General features: G+C 36.3%; 2 protein-coding genes across 10 annotated transcripts; one reads left to right on the plus strand and one right to left on the minus strand.

Annotated features, from left to right (window-relative positions):
- Positions 1 to 2,471: 2,471 nt before the first annotated feature.
- Positions 2,472 to 7,433, plus strand: LOC111309163 (cellulose synthase-like protein D4). The gene is made up of 6 exons (XM_022908095.2): positions 2,472 to 3,264; positions 3,393 to 3,782; positions 3,989 to 4,793; positions 4,927 to 5,331; positions 5,426 to 5,763; positions 5,918 to 7,433. Exons 1-6 carry the CDS (start codon positions 2,798 to 2,800, stop codon positions 6,888 to 6,890), a joined length of 3,378 nt encoding a protein of 1,125 aa, XP_022763830.2. The 5' UTR covers positions 2,472 to 2,797; the 3' UTR covers positions 6,891 to 7,433.
- Positions 7,434 to 8,062: 629 nt separating this feature from the next.
- Positions 8,063 to 13,414, minus strand: LOC111309164 (AT-rich interactive domain-containing protein 5-like). 9 transcript variants are annotated; one of them, XM_089749088.1, is made up of 14 exons: positions 13,201 to 13,414; positions 13,038 to 13,111; positions 12,322 to 12,851; positions 12,153 to 12,192; positions 11,657 to 11,709; positions 11,289 to 11,334; positions 11,043 to 11,135; positions 10,121 to 10,222; positions 9,932 to 9,983; positions 9,772 to 9,847; positions 9,599 to 9,665; positions 9,435 to 9,485; positions 8,663 to 8,755; positions 8,063 to 8,292 (listed from the first exon to the last, which is right to left on the minus strand). In XM_089749088.1, exons 2-14 carry the CDS (start codon positions 13,041 to 13,043, stop codon positions 8,188 to 8,190), a joined length of 1,314 nt encoding a protein of 437 aa, XP_089605214.1. In that variant the 5' UTR covers positions 13,044 to 13,111; positions 13,201 to 13,414; the 3' UTR covers positions 8,063 to 8,187. The 9 variants fall into 9 exon arrangements, with proteins under 9 accessions (XP_089605214.1, XP_022763836.2, XP_022763833.2 ...); XM_022908101.2 differs by having other exon boundaries at positions 9,599 to 9,680; XM_022908098.2 differs by having other exon boundaries at positions 10,100 to 10,222.
- Positions 13,415 to 15,157: the final 1,743 nt, after the last annotated feature.

Raw genomic sequence — 15,157 nt, forward strand, 5'->3', positions numbered from 1 at the left:
AAAATATCATACACTTAAATAATTATTAAATTTTTGTTTGAGAATTTTTTTTATCTTTATGTCATAAAGTGTGTTTAGTACATTAAATTATGATGGATAAAATAAAATAATATTATGAATAAAATTATATCAAATAATGTTATCTTCTCTTATGTTTGATATGTGTAAGTATATAAGCTCTGGATTTAAGCCTGAATATGTGCGACTTTAAGGCTTAGAATTAACTCCGTGTGCCTAAGTTTAGGCTATGCAACTAGCGTGCGAGTAAACAAGAAAGGTGGAATACACAAGTTAGAGAAAATGTCACAACAAGCGCTCCAAAAGAAAGTAGGCAGGATATTCTAATCCCACACCTGACATGAAAAGGGAAGTCACTGGGCTATAGAAGCGTTCATATCACCTCTTCCTTGTAAGGTGCCTTTTGTGAGACAAAATCGTAAGGTCAGAGGAGCCAAAGCGGACAATGCCTCGCAATGATTTAAACCGTGACAGATGGCTGATCTTAGACATCAAATGAGTGCATGCTCAGGTCCTAGGCCACACAAGCCTGGAGGTTGAGTCTCAGCCCGTGACAAGTGATATCAGAGCAGGCCCTTAACCATTTAACCCATGTCAAGCACTTCGAGGGGGTAAGCAGGGTGGCTAACATCCGTGACAAGGGCGTCACGAGGTTGGATGGGGGAGAATGTCACGACAAGCGCTCCAAGGGGGACACTTCTTCCTTGTAAGATACTTTTTGTATGACAAAACTAAGGGGCTAAAGCGGACAATACCTCACAAATGTGTAAATCGTGACAATCAGACTAATCTGATACATTGAATGAGTGCATACCCGGATCCTAGAGTCACACGAGCTTAGAGGTTGAATCTCGACCCGTGACACAATGATTAAGATAGAATAATTTATTTATTAGTCAAAATTATTCTTCTTCAAAATTTATACAATTTAAATTATTAATATAATTTTTAAGAGTATAATAAAATATGTAAATTTAATTTCATGAATTAAAAAATAATCATTTCCATTTTGAAAAGATTGAATCATCCTATACCAAAAAAATAATTAATCATGTTTGTATCTTATCAATTCTTTTATATATAAATCAAACATAATATAAAATAATTATTATCTTATCTTATCTATCGTCTTATATATCAAATATGACCTAAATATATAATAATTAACATATATAAAGAAAATTACAGTGAAAAAAAATTGCAAACAATATATATAAAATACGATCAAATCTAAAAGACATTAATTTTATTGAAAATTCTTGGTCAAGATCCAGGAAAAATTGCAAATGGATTGTCTTTTTACCAATAATAAATTTAGAAACATTAAAACTTCTAGTATGTATAGGGTTATATACTTATAGTATATTTTGTTGCTTGATCCATCTTGCTGAAATGAAAGTGTTTCCTATCATGATCATACATACAATTACCATTAACGCCATCTTTAATTGCAGGCTTTCCTCTCCTAGTAACCATTTTCTAGTGCTACTGTCTGTCAAGTGAATTACTAAACCTTTGCTTGCTCGTCCAATCCTATGGGGCTATGCCCACTGCATGTGCATATTGGATTAAATTTATTCAAGAAATGCAGCCACTAGGCCCATACATCATTGATCATTGCAACTTCGAGGGATAAGAGCAGGATTTATTTATACTAATATAAGTGTTATATTTTTTATTTTTGAATTAAAATAATTAAGATTTAATGGTTACAAATTTAATTTTAATCCAAAAATTAAAAAACAATGTAATACTTACTGTCTTACACCAGTGTAAATGATCCCTATGCTAAAAAGAAATTCTATCATATGTTAAACTACTCCCAATCATAGAAGAACCTTAATGGACGTCATGGTTAATTTATTTTGTGAACTTTTCTTTTATATTAGAGTCGGTTACGTAAAGGTTATTTAATGATTTAATGAAATAAAAATTTTATTTTTTGATATAGAATAATAATAATTTATTTTAATAAAAAGTTCAAGATTAGAAAGGATATAAAAAAGTAAAATTAATGAATATTTAATTTAATAAAAAAAATCACTTAAGGAGATGAGACTTCAATGTTAATAAAAATAAATTTAAAGAAATCAATAATTAAATTTAATAAGAAAATTATTAATTAAAGATAAAATAGTTAATTTAACAAATTCTAATATATATATATATATATATATATATATTATTTACTATTTACAACGGACCAGACTGAATACTGACTTGGACGCTTTGGGCACAGGAAAACAACCGACTGAACATAACTTAACCAAATTAACAAGAAGTAGTGATGGCCAACAACCCACACAAACATCTACGGAGCAAAATCTTCAGACACGTGAACTTCCCTCCATGAAAAAATCTTCTTGAAACTCGTAAAACGGACCATCTACCTTGGACTTGGTCTCCCACCATCAATCCATCCTTCTTCCCTTCGTTTCTCATCTCTTTCTCTTATATCAAATTCGAATTTGGTCCCAACATTATCAATGGTCACAATTGCTTGATCCATCCTCTATCTATTCAAGTTGAATCATTTTGATTTTACATACATTTCCGCCTTATACCCTCGCCTTTCCCTTTCTTCTCCAAACACAACATTTCCAGGCATCAAAATTGAGCTTAATTGCCTTGAATACTATCAAGGCAAACCGAGTGAAAAGTGTTTGCCATCCCGGAAATGCAATGGTTCAGAGATCAGTTTTAATGCAAATGTCATAAAAACACGATTACGTCAGGGCATGAAGCATTGATAGGGAAAGGAAATTTCAATCAAATAACAATGGCATCTCTATCTTCCCAACCATCTAAGAAGGGAATGCGTAGCCCTGGTGGTTCTAGCAACTCTCAGGGCGGGTCACGTAATTCCAACGGACAGACTGTAAAATTTGCTAGACGAACTTCAAGTGGCCGGTATGTTAGTCTATCAAGAGAAGACATTGACGTGTCAGGAGAGCTATCGGGAGATTTCATGAACTACACCGTGCACATTCCTCCCACGCCAGACAATCAGCCCATGGAATATTCTAGTGTAGCTGCAAAGGCCGAGGAGCAATACGTTTCAAATTCTCTCTTCACTGGGGGTTTCAATAGCGTGACGCGAGCCCATCTGATGGACAAGGTGATTGATTCAGAGGTGACTCATCCTCAGATGGCTGGAGCTAAGGGGGCCTCATGTTCCATGCCTGCTTGTGATGGCAAGATCATGAAGGATGAGAGAGGAAATGATATAACGCCCTGTGAATGCAGGTATGTTCTAAAACAAAACCACTTTACTTTTTATCTTTTATAAACTAAAACCGAGATTACTTTTCAAAAAAATTGCCTATGCATATTTCATTTTGATCACAAACAAATAACTATACTTTACTTTCCAGGTTCAAAATCTGCAGAGATTGCTACATGGATGCTCAAAAAGACACAGGTCTATGTCCAGGTTGCAAGGAACCATACAGAGTCGGAGACTATGACGATGATGGGCCAGAATATTCCAATGGAACGTTAAAATTGCCTGCTCCAAATGGTAAAAAGGATTCTAATAATATGTCCATGATGAAAAGGAATCAAGGAGGGGACTTCGATCACAACAGGTGGTTGTTCGAGACAAGTGGTACTTATGGCTATGGTAATGCTTATCGGCCTCAAGATGACATGTATGGTGATGATGAGGATGAAAGACTCCATGGGGACTTGGAGAACAATGATAAGCCTTGGAAGCCCCTAAGTAGGACGATTCCAATCCCTGCAGCCATCCTTAGCCCTTACAGGTATAATGTAAATTCAGTTTCTGTTCTTAGCTATCTTATTTGAGAAGAAGAATGAGGGAAAGATTGTTAGATTAGTATGCTCGAATGGAAATGGAAATGATAATAGAGAAATACAGTTGGATGTGGTATTGAGAAATGTGCTTTTGTAGGGTTATTAAGATTAAAAAAAAAGCAATAAATTAACCGATTATTAATCGTTTATATAGGCTATTGATTGTAACTCGATTGGTGGTGCTGGCCTTCTTCTTGCACTGGAGAGTGATGCATCCAAATGATGATGCAGTATGGTTGTGGCTCATGTCAATTGTGTGTGAATTATGGTTTGCCTTCTCCTGGATCCTTGATCAGGTTCCTAAACTCTGTCCAATCAACCGTTCCACGGATCTTGAGGTCCTCCATGAAAAGTTTGACTTACCGTCACCATCTAATCCAACAGGCCGCTCTGACCTTCCTGGGGTTGACCTGTTTGTATCCACTGCAGATCCGGAGAAGGAGCCACCCCTCGTCACCGCAAATACAATCCTTTCTATTTTAGCAGTTGATTATCCTGTAGAAAAGGTAGCGTGTTATATCTCTGATGACGGAGGCGCTCTCCTCACCTTTGAGGCAATGGCAGAGGCTGCTAGTTTTGCTGATCTATGGGTTCCATTTTGTCGAAAACATGATATCGAGCCTAGGAATCCTGATTCGTACTTCAACTTAAAAGTTGATCCAACTAAGAACAAGAGCAGGTCCGACTTTGTGAAGGATAGGAGGAGGGTGAAGAGGGAGTATGATGAGTTCAAGGTGAGGATCAACGGGCTTCCTGACTCAATCAGAAGGAGATCAGAGGCATTCAATGCAAGAGAGGAAATGAAGACGCTAAAGCACCTCAGGGAGACCGGGGCTGACCCTTTGGAGAAACCAAAGGTCCCAAAGGCCACATGGATGGCTGATGGCACCCATTGGCCTGGAACTTGGGCTGTCCCTTCCAGTGAACATTCCAAGGGGGACCATGCTGGAATTCTACAGGTACGCATACACTATGCCAAAACGTATTTACACATACAAAATGCTTTTATTTCAGTCTTTAGATTCAATTTCCTGCATGATTACTAATAAGATGAAGCATGAATGCTTATTGGCGATGGCCAAAAACGAATAGGTGATGTTGAAGCCACCTAGTCATAATCCACTTATGGGAAATGGCGAGGATAAGCTCTTAGACTTCACTGATGTAGACATACGGCTCCCCATGTTTGTCTATATATCACGAGAGAAGCGTCCGGGCTATGATCACAACAAGAAAGCAGGTGCAATGAATGCTTTGGTGCGAGCATCAGCTATTTTGTCAAACGGTCCATTCATTCTTAACCTTGATTGCGATCACTATATATACAATTGCAAAGCTATTCGCGAAGGAATGTGCTTTATGATGGATCGAGGTGGCGAAGATATCTGCTACATTCAGTTCCCTCAGAGATTTGAAGGCATTGATCCTTCTGATCGTTACGCTAATCACAACACCGTGTTTTTTGATGGTAACATGCGTGCCCTTGATGGTGTGCAGGTATTCTTCTCTTTCATTACGCACAAACTATAAGCACTATATTTCAAGGAATCTATATCAGAAATTGTCTAAAAATGAAACATCACCTCTGCAGGGCCCTGTTTATGTGGGAACTGGCTGCATGTTCAGGCGGTTTGCATTATATGGGTTCGATCCTCCAAATCCTGATAGAATGACTCAGGCAAAAGAGAGCGAAACGCAACCATTAACCACCAGTGACTTTGATCCTGATCTTGATGTAATTCTATTGCCGAAGCGATTTGGAAATTCTACGTTGCTGGCGGAGTCTATACCAGTCTGTGAGTTCCGGGGCCGTCCCATTGCTGATCATCCTGCCATCAAGTTTGGAAGGCCTCCCGGTGCTCTCAGGATCCCACGTGAACCACTTGATGCCGCTACTGTAGCTGAAGCTATCTCCGTCATTTCTTGCTGGTAAGCACTTCTTTTAAACAACCCTGATTATCCTGATAAATTGTTAATATTGCACTATAAATCCTTAAAAAAACCAATCAACAGACAGACCAAATAACATCGCAAAACAAATATCCCTCAAGTGAAATGATGAAACCATATTTTTCCCCAACAGGTACGAGGACAAGACAGAATGGGGTGACCGAGTAGGTTGGATTTATGGTTCAGTCACAGAAGACGTTGTGACAGGCTACCGCATGCACAATCGCGGTTGGCGGTCTATCTATTGCATCACCAAGCGCGACGCATTTCGTGGATCAGCTCCAATTAACCTTACTGATAGACTTCACCAGGTGCTGCGGTGGGCGACGGGATCAGTTGAAATTTTCTTCTCGAGAAACAACGCGTTGCTTGCTTCCCGGCGTCTCAAGTTACTACAGCGCCTGGCTTATCTTAATGTCGGCATCTATCCCTTTACGTCGCTTTTCCTCATCGTCTACTGTTTTCTCCCTGCACTTTCACTTATCTCCGGACAGTTCATCGTGAAAACATTAAACATCACTTTTTTGGTCTACCTATTAATTATAACCATTTGCCTCATCTCGCTAGCAATCCTAGAGGTGAAATGGTCGGGCATTGGATTGGAAGAGTGGTGGAGGAATGAACAGTTTTGGCTCATCTCTGGAACCAGTTCTCACTTGGCTGCATGCGTACAAGGTCTTCTTAAAGTGATTGCAGGAATTGAAATCTCTTTCACATTGACTTCAAAGTCAGCAGGAGAAGACGAGGATGACATCTATGCAGATTTGTACCTGGTGAAGTGGACTTCATTGATGATCCCACCGATTGTAATCGCCATGATAAACATCGTCGCCATTGTGATTGCGTTTTCAAGGACTGTTTACAGTTCAGTACCACAATGGAGTAAGTTCATAGGAGGAGCTTTCTTCAGCTTTTGGGTGTTGGCTCATTTATATCCTTTTGCCAAGGGTTTGATGGGCAGAAGGAGCAAGACACCCACAATTGTCTTTGTTTGGTCCGGTCTCATTGCCATCACACTTTCCTTGCTCTGGATTGCCATCAACCCTTCTACAGGGAGCGCAGCCCAATCTGACGGGGTGGGAGGAAGTACTTTTGAATTCCCTTGAGCAGAACAGAATATAATTGTATGTTTTCCAGAATAAAAGAATCAACAATTTCTGTTGATGCCAGTGAATTTTTGAGGCCACAACTGTTCAAGAAACTCAACAAGATTACATGGAAGGAAAGCGGAGATCACTTCACTGGTATTATTCCGTAAATTTCTAATGTATGTACAATAGAAAGGTAAAACAATGAAGGATTTTTTCTTTTTTTTTTTTTAACAAAAAACTACAGAAAAATGATAAAAGATAGAATAGTTTCTAATGGATGATTTGAGTAATAACCACTCAATTTGCTGACAAAGGAAAAATTCATAGAACTGTTAAAATGTAATTATTATATTCTTGTAAATATATATACGGTGAGCGTTCTTTAAAAGAAAATGTTGTGTAAGGAACCTAAGATAGGTAGTCCAAATTCTGTAAGTGCACTGGCTCTCACGCAGATTTGCAGCAGGCAAGTACCCTTAAAATTTTACGAGTCCTGGAAAATCCTGTCTAATTTCAAGTTTTCAATATTAAATCAAATGAAGCTGTCAAAGCTGACCCAAACTCAAAGAACCAGCTCAACCTGCTTGAATCCAAATGTGACTCAACCCAATTTAATTAAAAAAAAAAAAATTCAACAATCCAAACTCCATCTATCCAACATGAAAATGAAAATTAATTCAAAATAATTCAAATCCCAACAATCAAAAAATTAATCGAAATAACTTGAAATTATTTGATTTTAAAACTCAATAATTTTTATTCAAAATAATCCGAATCCAAATAATCAAAACATCAAACCCAAAAGACCGAAACTTAAACTCAAAATAACCCAAATCCAAAACACCCCAAAAATTTTCAACTCAAAATTACCCAATCCAAAGTGACCCGACCCAAATCCAATACTTTCAACCCAATTACCACCTCCGGAACCTATAAATAACATTTTAAGGAAGATCATGAATGATGCCATTTCCCCTGCCATTGTTACTATCAATCCGTTCATGCATTGGAACACAATCCAATATCCAGTCAATTCACATAATTCATTTTTGCTTTTTCTAGATTAATTCACCCAATTGAAGATCATTAAGTCCCCAAAACAGATAAATCATCATCACTTCCAACACCCCCCCCCCCCAAAAAAAAAAAGAGAGAGAGAGAGAGAGAGCCATGACAAATACTGGAGATTGGCTTGAGAATCAGCTGTGAGCATAAACTAATCAAGAAATTTGTGCAGTGCATTGCAGAATTAGATGTCAGATGACTTCAACCTAGAGAAATCTCTACATATAAAAAAGGTAAAAACTACAACCTATTCATCAGGCAGCTCGAACGGCACGCGCACAAACAACTGACCATGCAGGGTAACCACAGCAGAAGTCTGATGCGGATCAATTCTAGAAGGCAGGCTGACAACCTGGACACAAGCACGTATCAATAATGCACGCACGAAAAACTATTATCGGAACAATGATACGATTCCAGTAATAATATTCTTAAAAGATGCTATTATTTCAATAGGACAGAAAACAACATAAATGGGAACCGTACCAGTACAAATTTCAATTCTATTTGACACTATTCCAATGTCAAAAAATTTTCTATAAAAAAAATGTCCAACAATTACCATTAGCATGAATTTCTATGGCATTCTGGGAAAGAAAAAAACAACAGTGGATGCAAACAGCATAGGCATGAGTGACTTTCAGAATCACCTAATCATGCTGCAATATTCAAACAGATCATACATCCCACACGTTATTGAAATTTCATCAACTAAGACAAACCTTTTTAAAGGGTGTGACACCCCAAGGATTATCCAGTTGCTTTGGTTGACCAGATATAACCAAGCGTCCTGCTGGATCAGACTGAACATGCACCTGATTCATTTAAGCATATATGGTAATTTCTCAACCACAATAAAAGACATTCCAAAGGCAGAAGTTTAAGGAAAATGGATTCAGCAATTGATGCAAATCTTATCAGGTTGCTCATCTATGCTAAATTTAAAAACCTTACCAAAAAATAGATGTCTGGGTTAATCTACTTAGCTAGTTGCAATCAATCTCTTTAGGCAATTCACTAAAAATATCCAGTAGTATTTATAACAGCTAGACTAATGCAAACTTATCACATTTAGAACTCTATTAACCTAATTGGTTGCATCTAATCATAAATCGGTTGGCCACTAATTAAAGTCCGCCTAGCCCAAGCCTAAAACAAGTCCCTATAGACTCCCAACCAAGACCTAGATGAATGTATTCTTCCATTGTTACTTCATTGGACAGCCTTAAGTGTTCCCCTAACCCACTATTACCTTAGCCTTCATTCCTTACGCCCATGACCAGGAAGTAAATCACTTGAGTAACCAAACAGATTTCCTAGTTAAGTTCCATTGTAGAAAAATTACTATTCCATCTGCAACATTTATCTGTTCTGCAAGAATGAAATCTCTCTTCCGTGTAGGATTTACCTCTCAAAAATCATACAAGTGTAAAAGCAGAAATACTACTAGTATATATGAAATAAGAAGAGGAGAATCATCTAGAAACATCTAACCTCCTCACGCAGAAGCCCAGGAACCAAAGCATATACCTCATAGCAGTCAATCTGTGAGAGAGAGAGAGAGAGAGAGAGAGAGAGAGAGAGAAGGAGAGGGAGAGAGATTCATAGATAGTAATGATGTATCACAGTCCTAAGAATAACTCTAGAGAAAGACTTACAGTTTTTTGCACGTTAATCTTGACCCAATCAGCTGGCACTCCAATATCAATAACCATAGTATCCAACCTGCCAAAAGAATGCCTAGTTTCGGCACCTTCAAAACTCAAGATAATGTTCCATACATTATAAAAAATGGGAAAAAAATTAGGAACAAGAAACCAGCAATCGTAACTGTGGTTTTGTTGCTTTAGGTTGAGTAACTCGGACACCATGCTCCGGAGTGGATGGCTTTTTACGCTTTAATAAACCTGGGGCAATGACCTAGTCTTAGAAATAAAGACAATTTTTGCAATTATAGTAGCTGAATTGCTAGGCCAGCATATTAGTAATACCAAAATTTTTAAGTTGTCTGTCACTTTTGGGTGTAGGACTAGAGCTCTTGTCCTAGGAAATTTGAAAACATTGCATGAAAACAGTGAGATCAGGGCAGATGAAAGGGACAAAAGAGAAAAGACTAAACAAAATAGTAAATGCATATAGCTTAGAAGTTCTCCACAAACCTTGATGATTGGATGACAGACCTCACCATTATCGAGAACCCGCTGAGAATGCCAGCTCCGCATGGCACGAGCAGCAGCATCCCTCTTAGCCCTACCTGATCCAGGAGCTTGATTACTACCAGCCTACACACAAGATTCATAGAAATCATTGGATAACATATATGTGGTTCTGGTAAAAATTTAATACAACTTCATATATCAGTCAACTAAAAACTTGACAAGAAAAAAACGGATCTATGTTTATGCTAGCTGTGCAAATGATTAGGTAAGTGAGTTAATGTGGAAAAATGCTTGTCAAATCCAATTCCAATTCATATGACAAAGAATAAGATTATGGTTAGGAACTCCTGGCATTTAACTTAACATGAACACCATAATTTCGACCACCAACAAGCATCAATTTTGTCATTTTGTGCAAAACTGGACTTATCTATCATGTTAGTGCACAGGACAATCTAGATGTCAAAACAACTAACATGCCAGTATAATTACATATTGCAATACCCCCTTGCTACTCTTAATATATCTACGGAATTTTTTTCCAGGACTTGTGAAAGCTTCTCCATCTTCTACTCCCTTCTCCTTTAAAATCTCTATCCCCAATGGATATAACATGTGCCATGGTGAAAATTAAAGCATGCCTTAAAGGGAAGATCTACCTCAATGATTTCCAGTCTGCTCCCTCTTATCAACTTAGGAACCAACGATTACTTTCAATAACCATTTTGATTACAAGATGCACATTTTCTTAGCAAGTTATCATCAATTCAAGACAACTTCCGCTTGTGTAATAGCCAAAATCTCACACAAAACAGGAATATATTACATGAAAGAAAATGTGATAAACATAAGATATGGCTACAACAAACAACATTCATGTTGACAATGAAACAAATATGCTATGCCAAGCTGATTAGCAAGCATTAAAATTATTAGAGTTTACCTGACTTTCAACCCCATTAGGCTCAATAAAAGAAGCATCTGAATGGGGGAGTACGCCACCATGTATTTTATGCTTTTCATACTCAAGCAGTGCCTGCGTAAATTGATGGAACCAAATTAAAGGACAACCACATCTCAAAATGACAAATAAAGAAAATAAAAGTTAGAGGTGACAAAGGAAGGGGAGGGGTTTGGGGCATTAATTGACATAGTATGTCTGTGTTCTTTTAATCAACAGGAGCAAAACCTTCTCATAAAAGATACGGAATGTCCACGATACAGTGGTGCAGGTCCTACACCAAATAAACAAATAAATAAATAAATTGTATAATGTAACTAAAGCAAGAAAATTAGCCATCACCATGGGAAAAGGACAATGGGGTGCCTCATTAACAAAATATATTCATATTTCATAACAACAAAAAAACTGAGCTAGCATATATAAATTTTTTAAACCAAAAGATTTCCCATACATAAGACAAAGTCTAAAAATCACCAACAATTGAAAAAGTTAATTTTAAAATCAGGAAAATGCAGGTTTTCTGTACTTAAGTCATGGAAATTGCTCACTAAGCTAGAAGACAGACATGAACATGAAAGTAGAGTTATCCTTACTTTGGGGGATTAAATGATTCTCCTACTTGCCTCCACAATTTGCATGAGGTCACCTACAAAGTCCACAACACCAATAACTAAACAAGTCCACAATAGTCTTATTCTTAACCTTATGAACCAAATGAATGATTCACTAGAATACTATAAATAAACAAAAAAACTAAATTAACCACAGTTTTCCAGTTGGGTCAAACCAATTAACTACAACAACTCAATGTCAAGGACAGCAATAAGTTTTGCACATGCAGATCCTCCATATACAGGCGTCACCTTGGAATTCAGAATCAGGAAAACCACATACTACCAACAAAAATCAAAAGATTGATATGCTATTCGATTTTAGTTTTATACTTTCAATTAAACTAGTCACCCTTTAATGACATGTACAAGCATTTTATGAAATTGCAGAATATATAAGGCTGAGAGAGAAAGAGAGAGCTTTTAGGTAGGACAGGAAATCTATAAGGAAATGAAAAATCAAGAATTTAAGGCGAACCTGTTCATAGCCCCCCAATTTGATGACAGCTCTCCATAATCTTTAGTCAAATGAAAAGGAGCAGAATGGTTACCATAAAGGTTTTCTTTAAAAAAAAAAAAAGAAAAGAAAAGAAAGAAGAAGAAAAGAGAAACAGTTTCCACAAACATTTAAACTTGAAAAGGCTTACTTGAGCAAATTTATATCCTCCTTATAAAACTTAGGGTGCTTGAATTCAAGGTTCTTCTCCTTGTAAAAAGCTTCAACCTCCTTTACAAAAGCTGCTTGCTCCTCCTCCGTGTCTGACCCTGAGTTGTCAAAGCATAGGTTAGGGTTTTTGTCACCAAGTTCCGGTATTGGCACTTGCTTCTTAATTTCCCTTTCTACAGACAAATTCTTCAATTGTTCCCCATTTTCATCATCTTGGAGTTTTATGTCAGAGTTGGGGCTTCCACAACGTCCATCGTAATGTGAATGAATGGGAGCATCACCATCTTCAACAACGTCCATTTTGGTAACAATTTCAGCCAAAGATTTGTCCTCTTTTCCATCTTCTTCAAAGTTGGTAGGTTCTTCATCTTGAACTTGGTCTTTCACTTCAGCAGCTTCTGTTTCCGTGTCCATTGGGGCTTGAGAGTCCGCTTCAGCTACATCTGCAGCTCCTGGTTTGGAATCATCCATCTGAGCCTCACTACCACTACCAGTCATCTTCTCTGGTTCCTAAAATCCAAAATGGCGAAAACAGAAAAAACCCACAAACCCAAACTTTTTTCTTAAAAAGAATAAAGGATGTAAATGCACACAACAACAACAATAATAAATCAAAAGCTAAAATATTACAACAAAAATTACTCCTTTTTCCCATTTATATTACAACCTAAAAGAAACATTTTTCCTCATACTCACATCCATCCACTGCTTTCTGGGTTAGCCACAAAATAAAAAATTTCAAAAATAAAAGGGGTCTTTCTTTTGAGCCCCTGCAAGAAGGAACACAAGAAAACGTCAGAGACATAAACCCTGGTGGGTTGCGGCATTAATGAACCCTAAACAAACAAAAAGAACTTACTTTACCGTCTTTGTTCGAGGGAATAACTCAAGACCCAGCCGCTTCGGGTAGGTGCTTGGCTTGGCCTGGCCTGGCCTGGCCCTGGGTTTTGAATTCGAAAAAACAAAAGGAAACAAGACGGGAGGGGAGAGTTGAAGTAGAAACTACTGTTGAGGTGATATGGCAGTAAAGTGTTGTTTTGATTTTCAGGGTCAGAGTCTCACTTTTGTCACGCGTGTAAAACTTTATCAGAAACCTTTTTTACAGCAACCATCCAATGACCATTTCAAGGGCCGAGCGGTTCTCTGATGTTTTTCTCTCCGCACGTGTTAACTAACGCTTCAAACTCCTAACAAGCTTCAGCCCGATCCCAGCAACATACACAAACTCTGCATGCATAGAGCCCCATACATGAGCTCAGTAGAGTACCTTGTTTGGAATTGTGTTCTCTTGTAGTCTTGTTTAGATATTTACTGTAGACAACCTATTAAATTGAACTTCCTTGGATATGGGCTCGGGCTGCCTTTCAAGCTCCCAAGCCTAGATTTGCTTTTGATAATGTATTTTATGTTCAAGCCCGAACCTGTTCATATTACTATTAAAATATTTTTAAATTTAATTTAAAATATATATTTAAAATGTTAAAATATTTATATAAACCTTTTTTTTTTTTTATAATATTAGGTTTTGTTTGTACCTAAATAAGCAGATTGGATCAAACATTAAATAAAACTTCAAAAATGTAAATCAAATACCATTCAATAAACTCTTTTTTTTTTCTAAATAGATTCATAAACACCTCTAAACATCATACATATATATGTTTTAATACATATAAGATATTAGAAGATTGCCATTCCTTCGTTGTAGATCCATGCTTTCACTCTGATGTATTTATTATTTAATTTAAAATTTACGAAATATTTGAATAATAATAATGCGATAAATTAAAAGATCAATGAATAAATTAATTTTAAAAAATTAAAAAAAATGCATTGTATTATAATATTGTATAAGATTTAAATATTTACACGAGTGAACCACGTTGATGCGGAAAGTTTCATGGGCAATGCTTTAAAGGGACTAAGAAGGTAATTAACAAAGTCCTGTCCGAAAAAGATAAAATTGGCTCTGGTACATGCATGAAGGTACAATTTGACATGGCTGGGGTAACTTACGAGAACTCAAGAAGATGGCAGTCTTACTGTCCAAGAATGGCACTGACAGATTCAAAATTTTTTTTAGGGGTGTCCACTTATTACAATAGATAAATTTTGAGTGTTGGATCTTGATTGGTTATAGGTTGTGATTGGGTATTGGATAGTGTTATTGAGTGAAGTGATAAGAAAATTAAGAAAATTTGTGAATTTTTGAGTTTTGTTGATGATTATTTATTAAAATTATATTAAATGTATGATTTATAATTATTTATTTTAAATTATCAAATACGATATATTTTATTTTTATTTGAGAGAATAAATAATTTATTTATCTTCAAATTTTTTTCATTAAAAAAAAAAAAAATTTGTGAAGGTATTCAAGAAAAAATTTTGAAAGTGTTTGAGAAATTTTTTTCAATATTTGGCACACTCTAATTAACCATTTGCATCTATCGTTCAAAAAAAAAAATTTATTATCCTCCGTATTTCCTACTTTTTCCAAGTGTGCTTGCTTATTTGTTAAATTTCCAAACAGATTTTGTTCGACGCTACAATTTGCCAAGATCTAGTTTTTGCTCTCTCACGATGATCTTAATGTTAATGCATATAATCAATATTGTTGCATTAATGATCTAAAAACAATGCGATAGTAGACTGGGTATTTTTATGTGCTTATATTATGTTTTATATCATATCTAAACATAGATACGAATCACACGACATAAAATATTAAATATATAAAATTTTTAAACATAAATATGATACATTTTATATCATATAATATAATTAATACATTTAAAATTTTATTTAAATTTTAT

This window comes from Durio zibethinus, chromosome 2 (assembly GCF_047325235.1).
Source record: "Durio zibethinus cultivar Kanyao isolate XHJ-2024 chromosome 2, ASM4732523v1, whole genome shotgun sequence".
Lineage (NCBI taxonomy): Eukaryota > Viridiplantae > Streptophyta > Magnoliopsida > Malvales > Malvaceae > Durio > Durio zibethinus.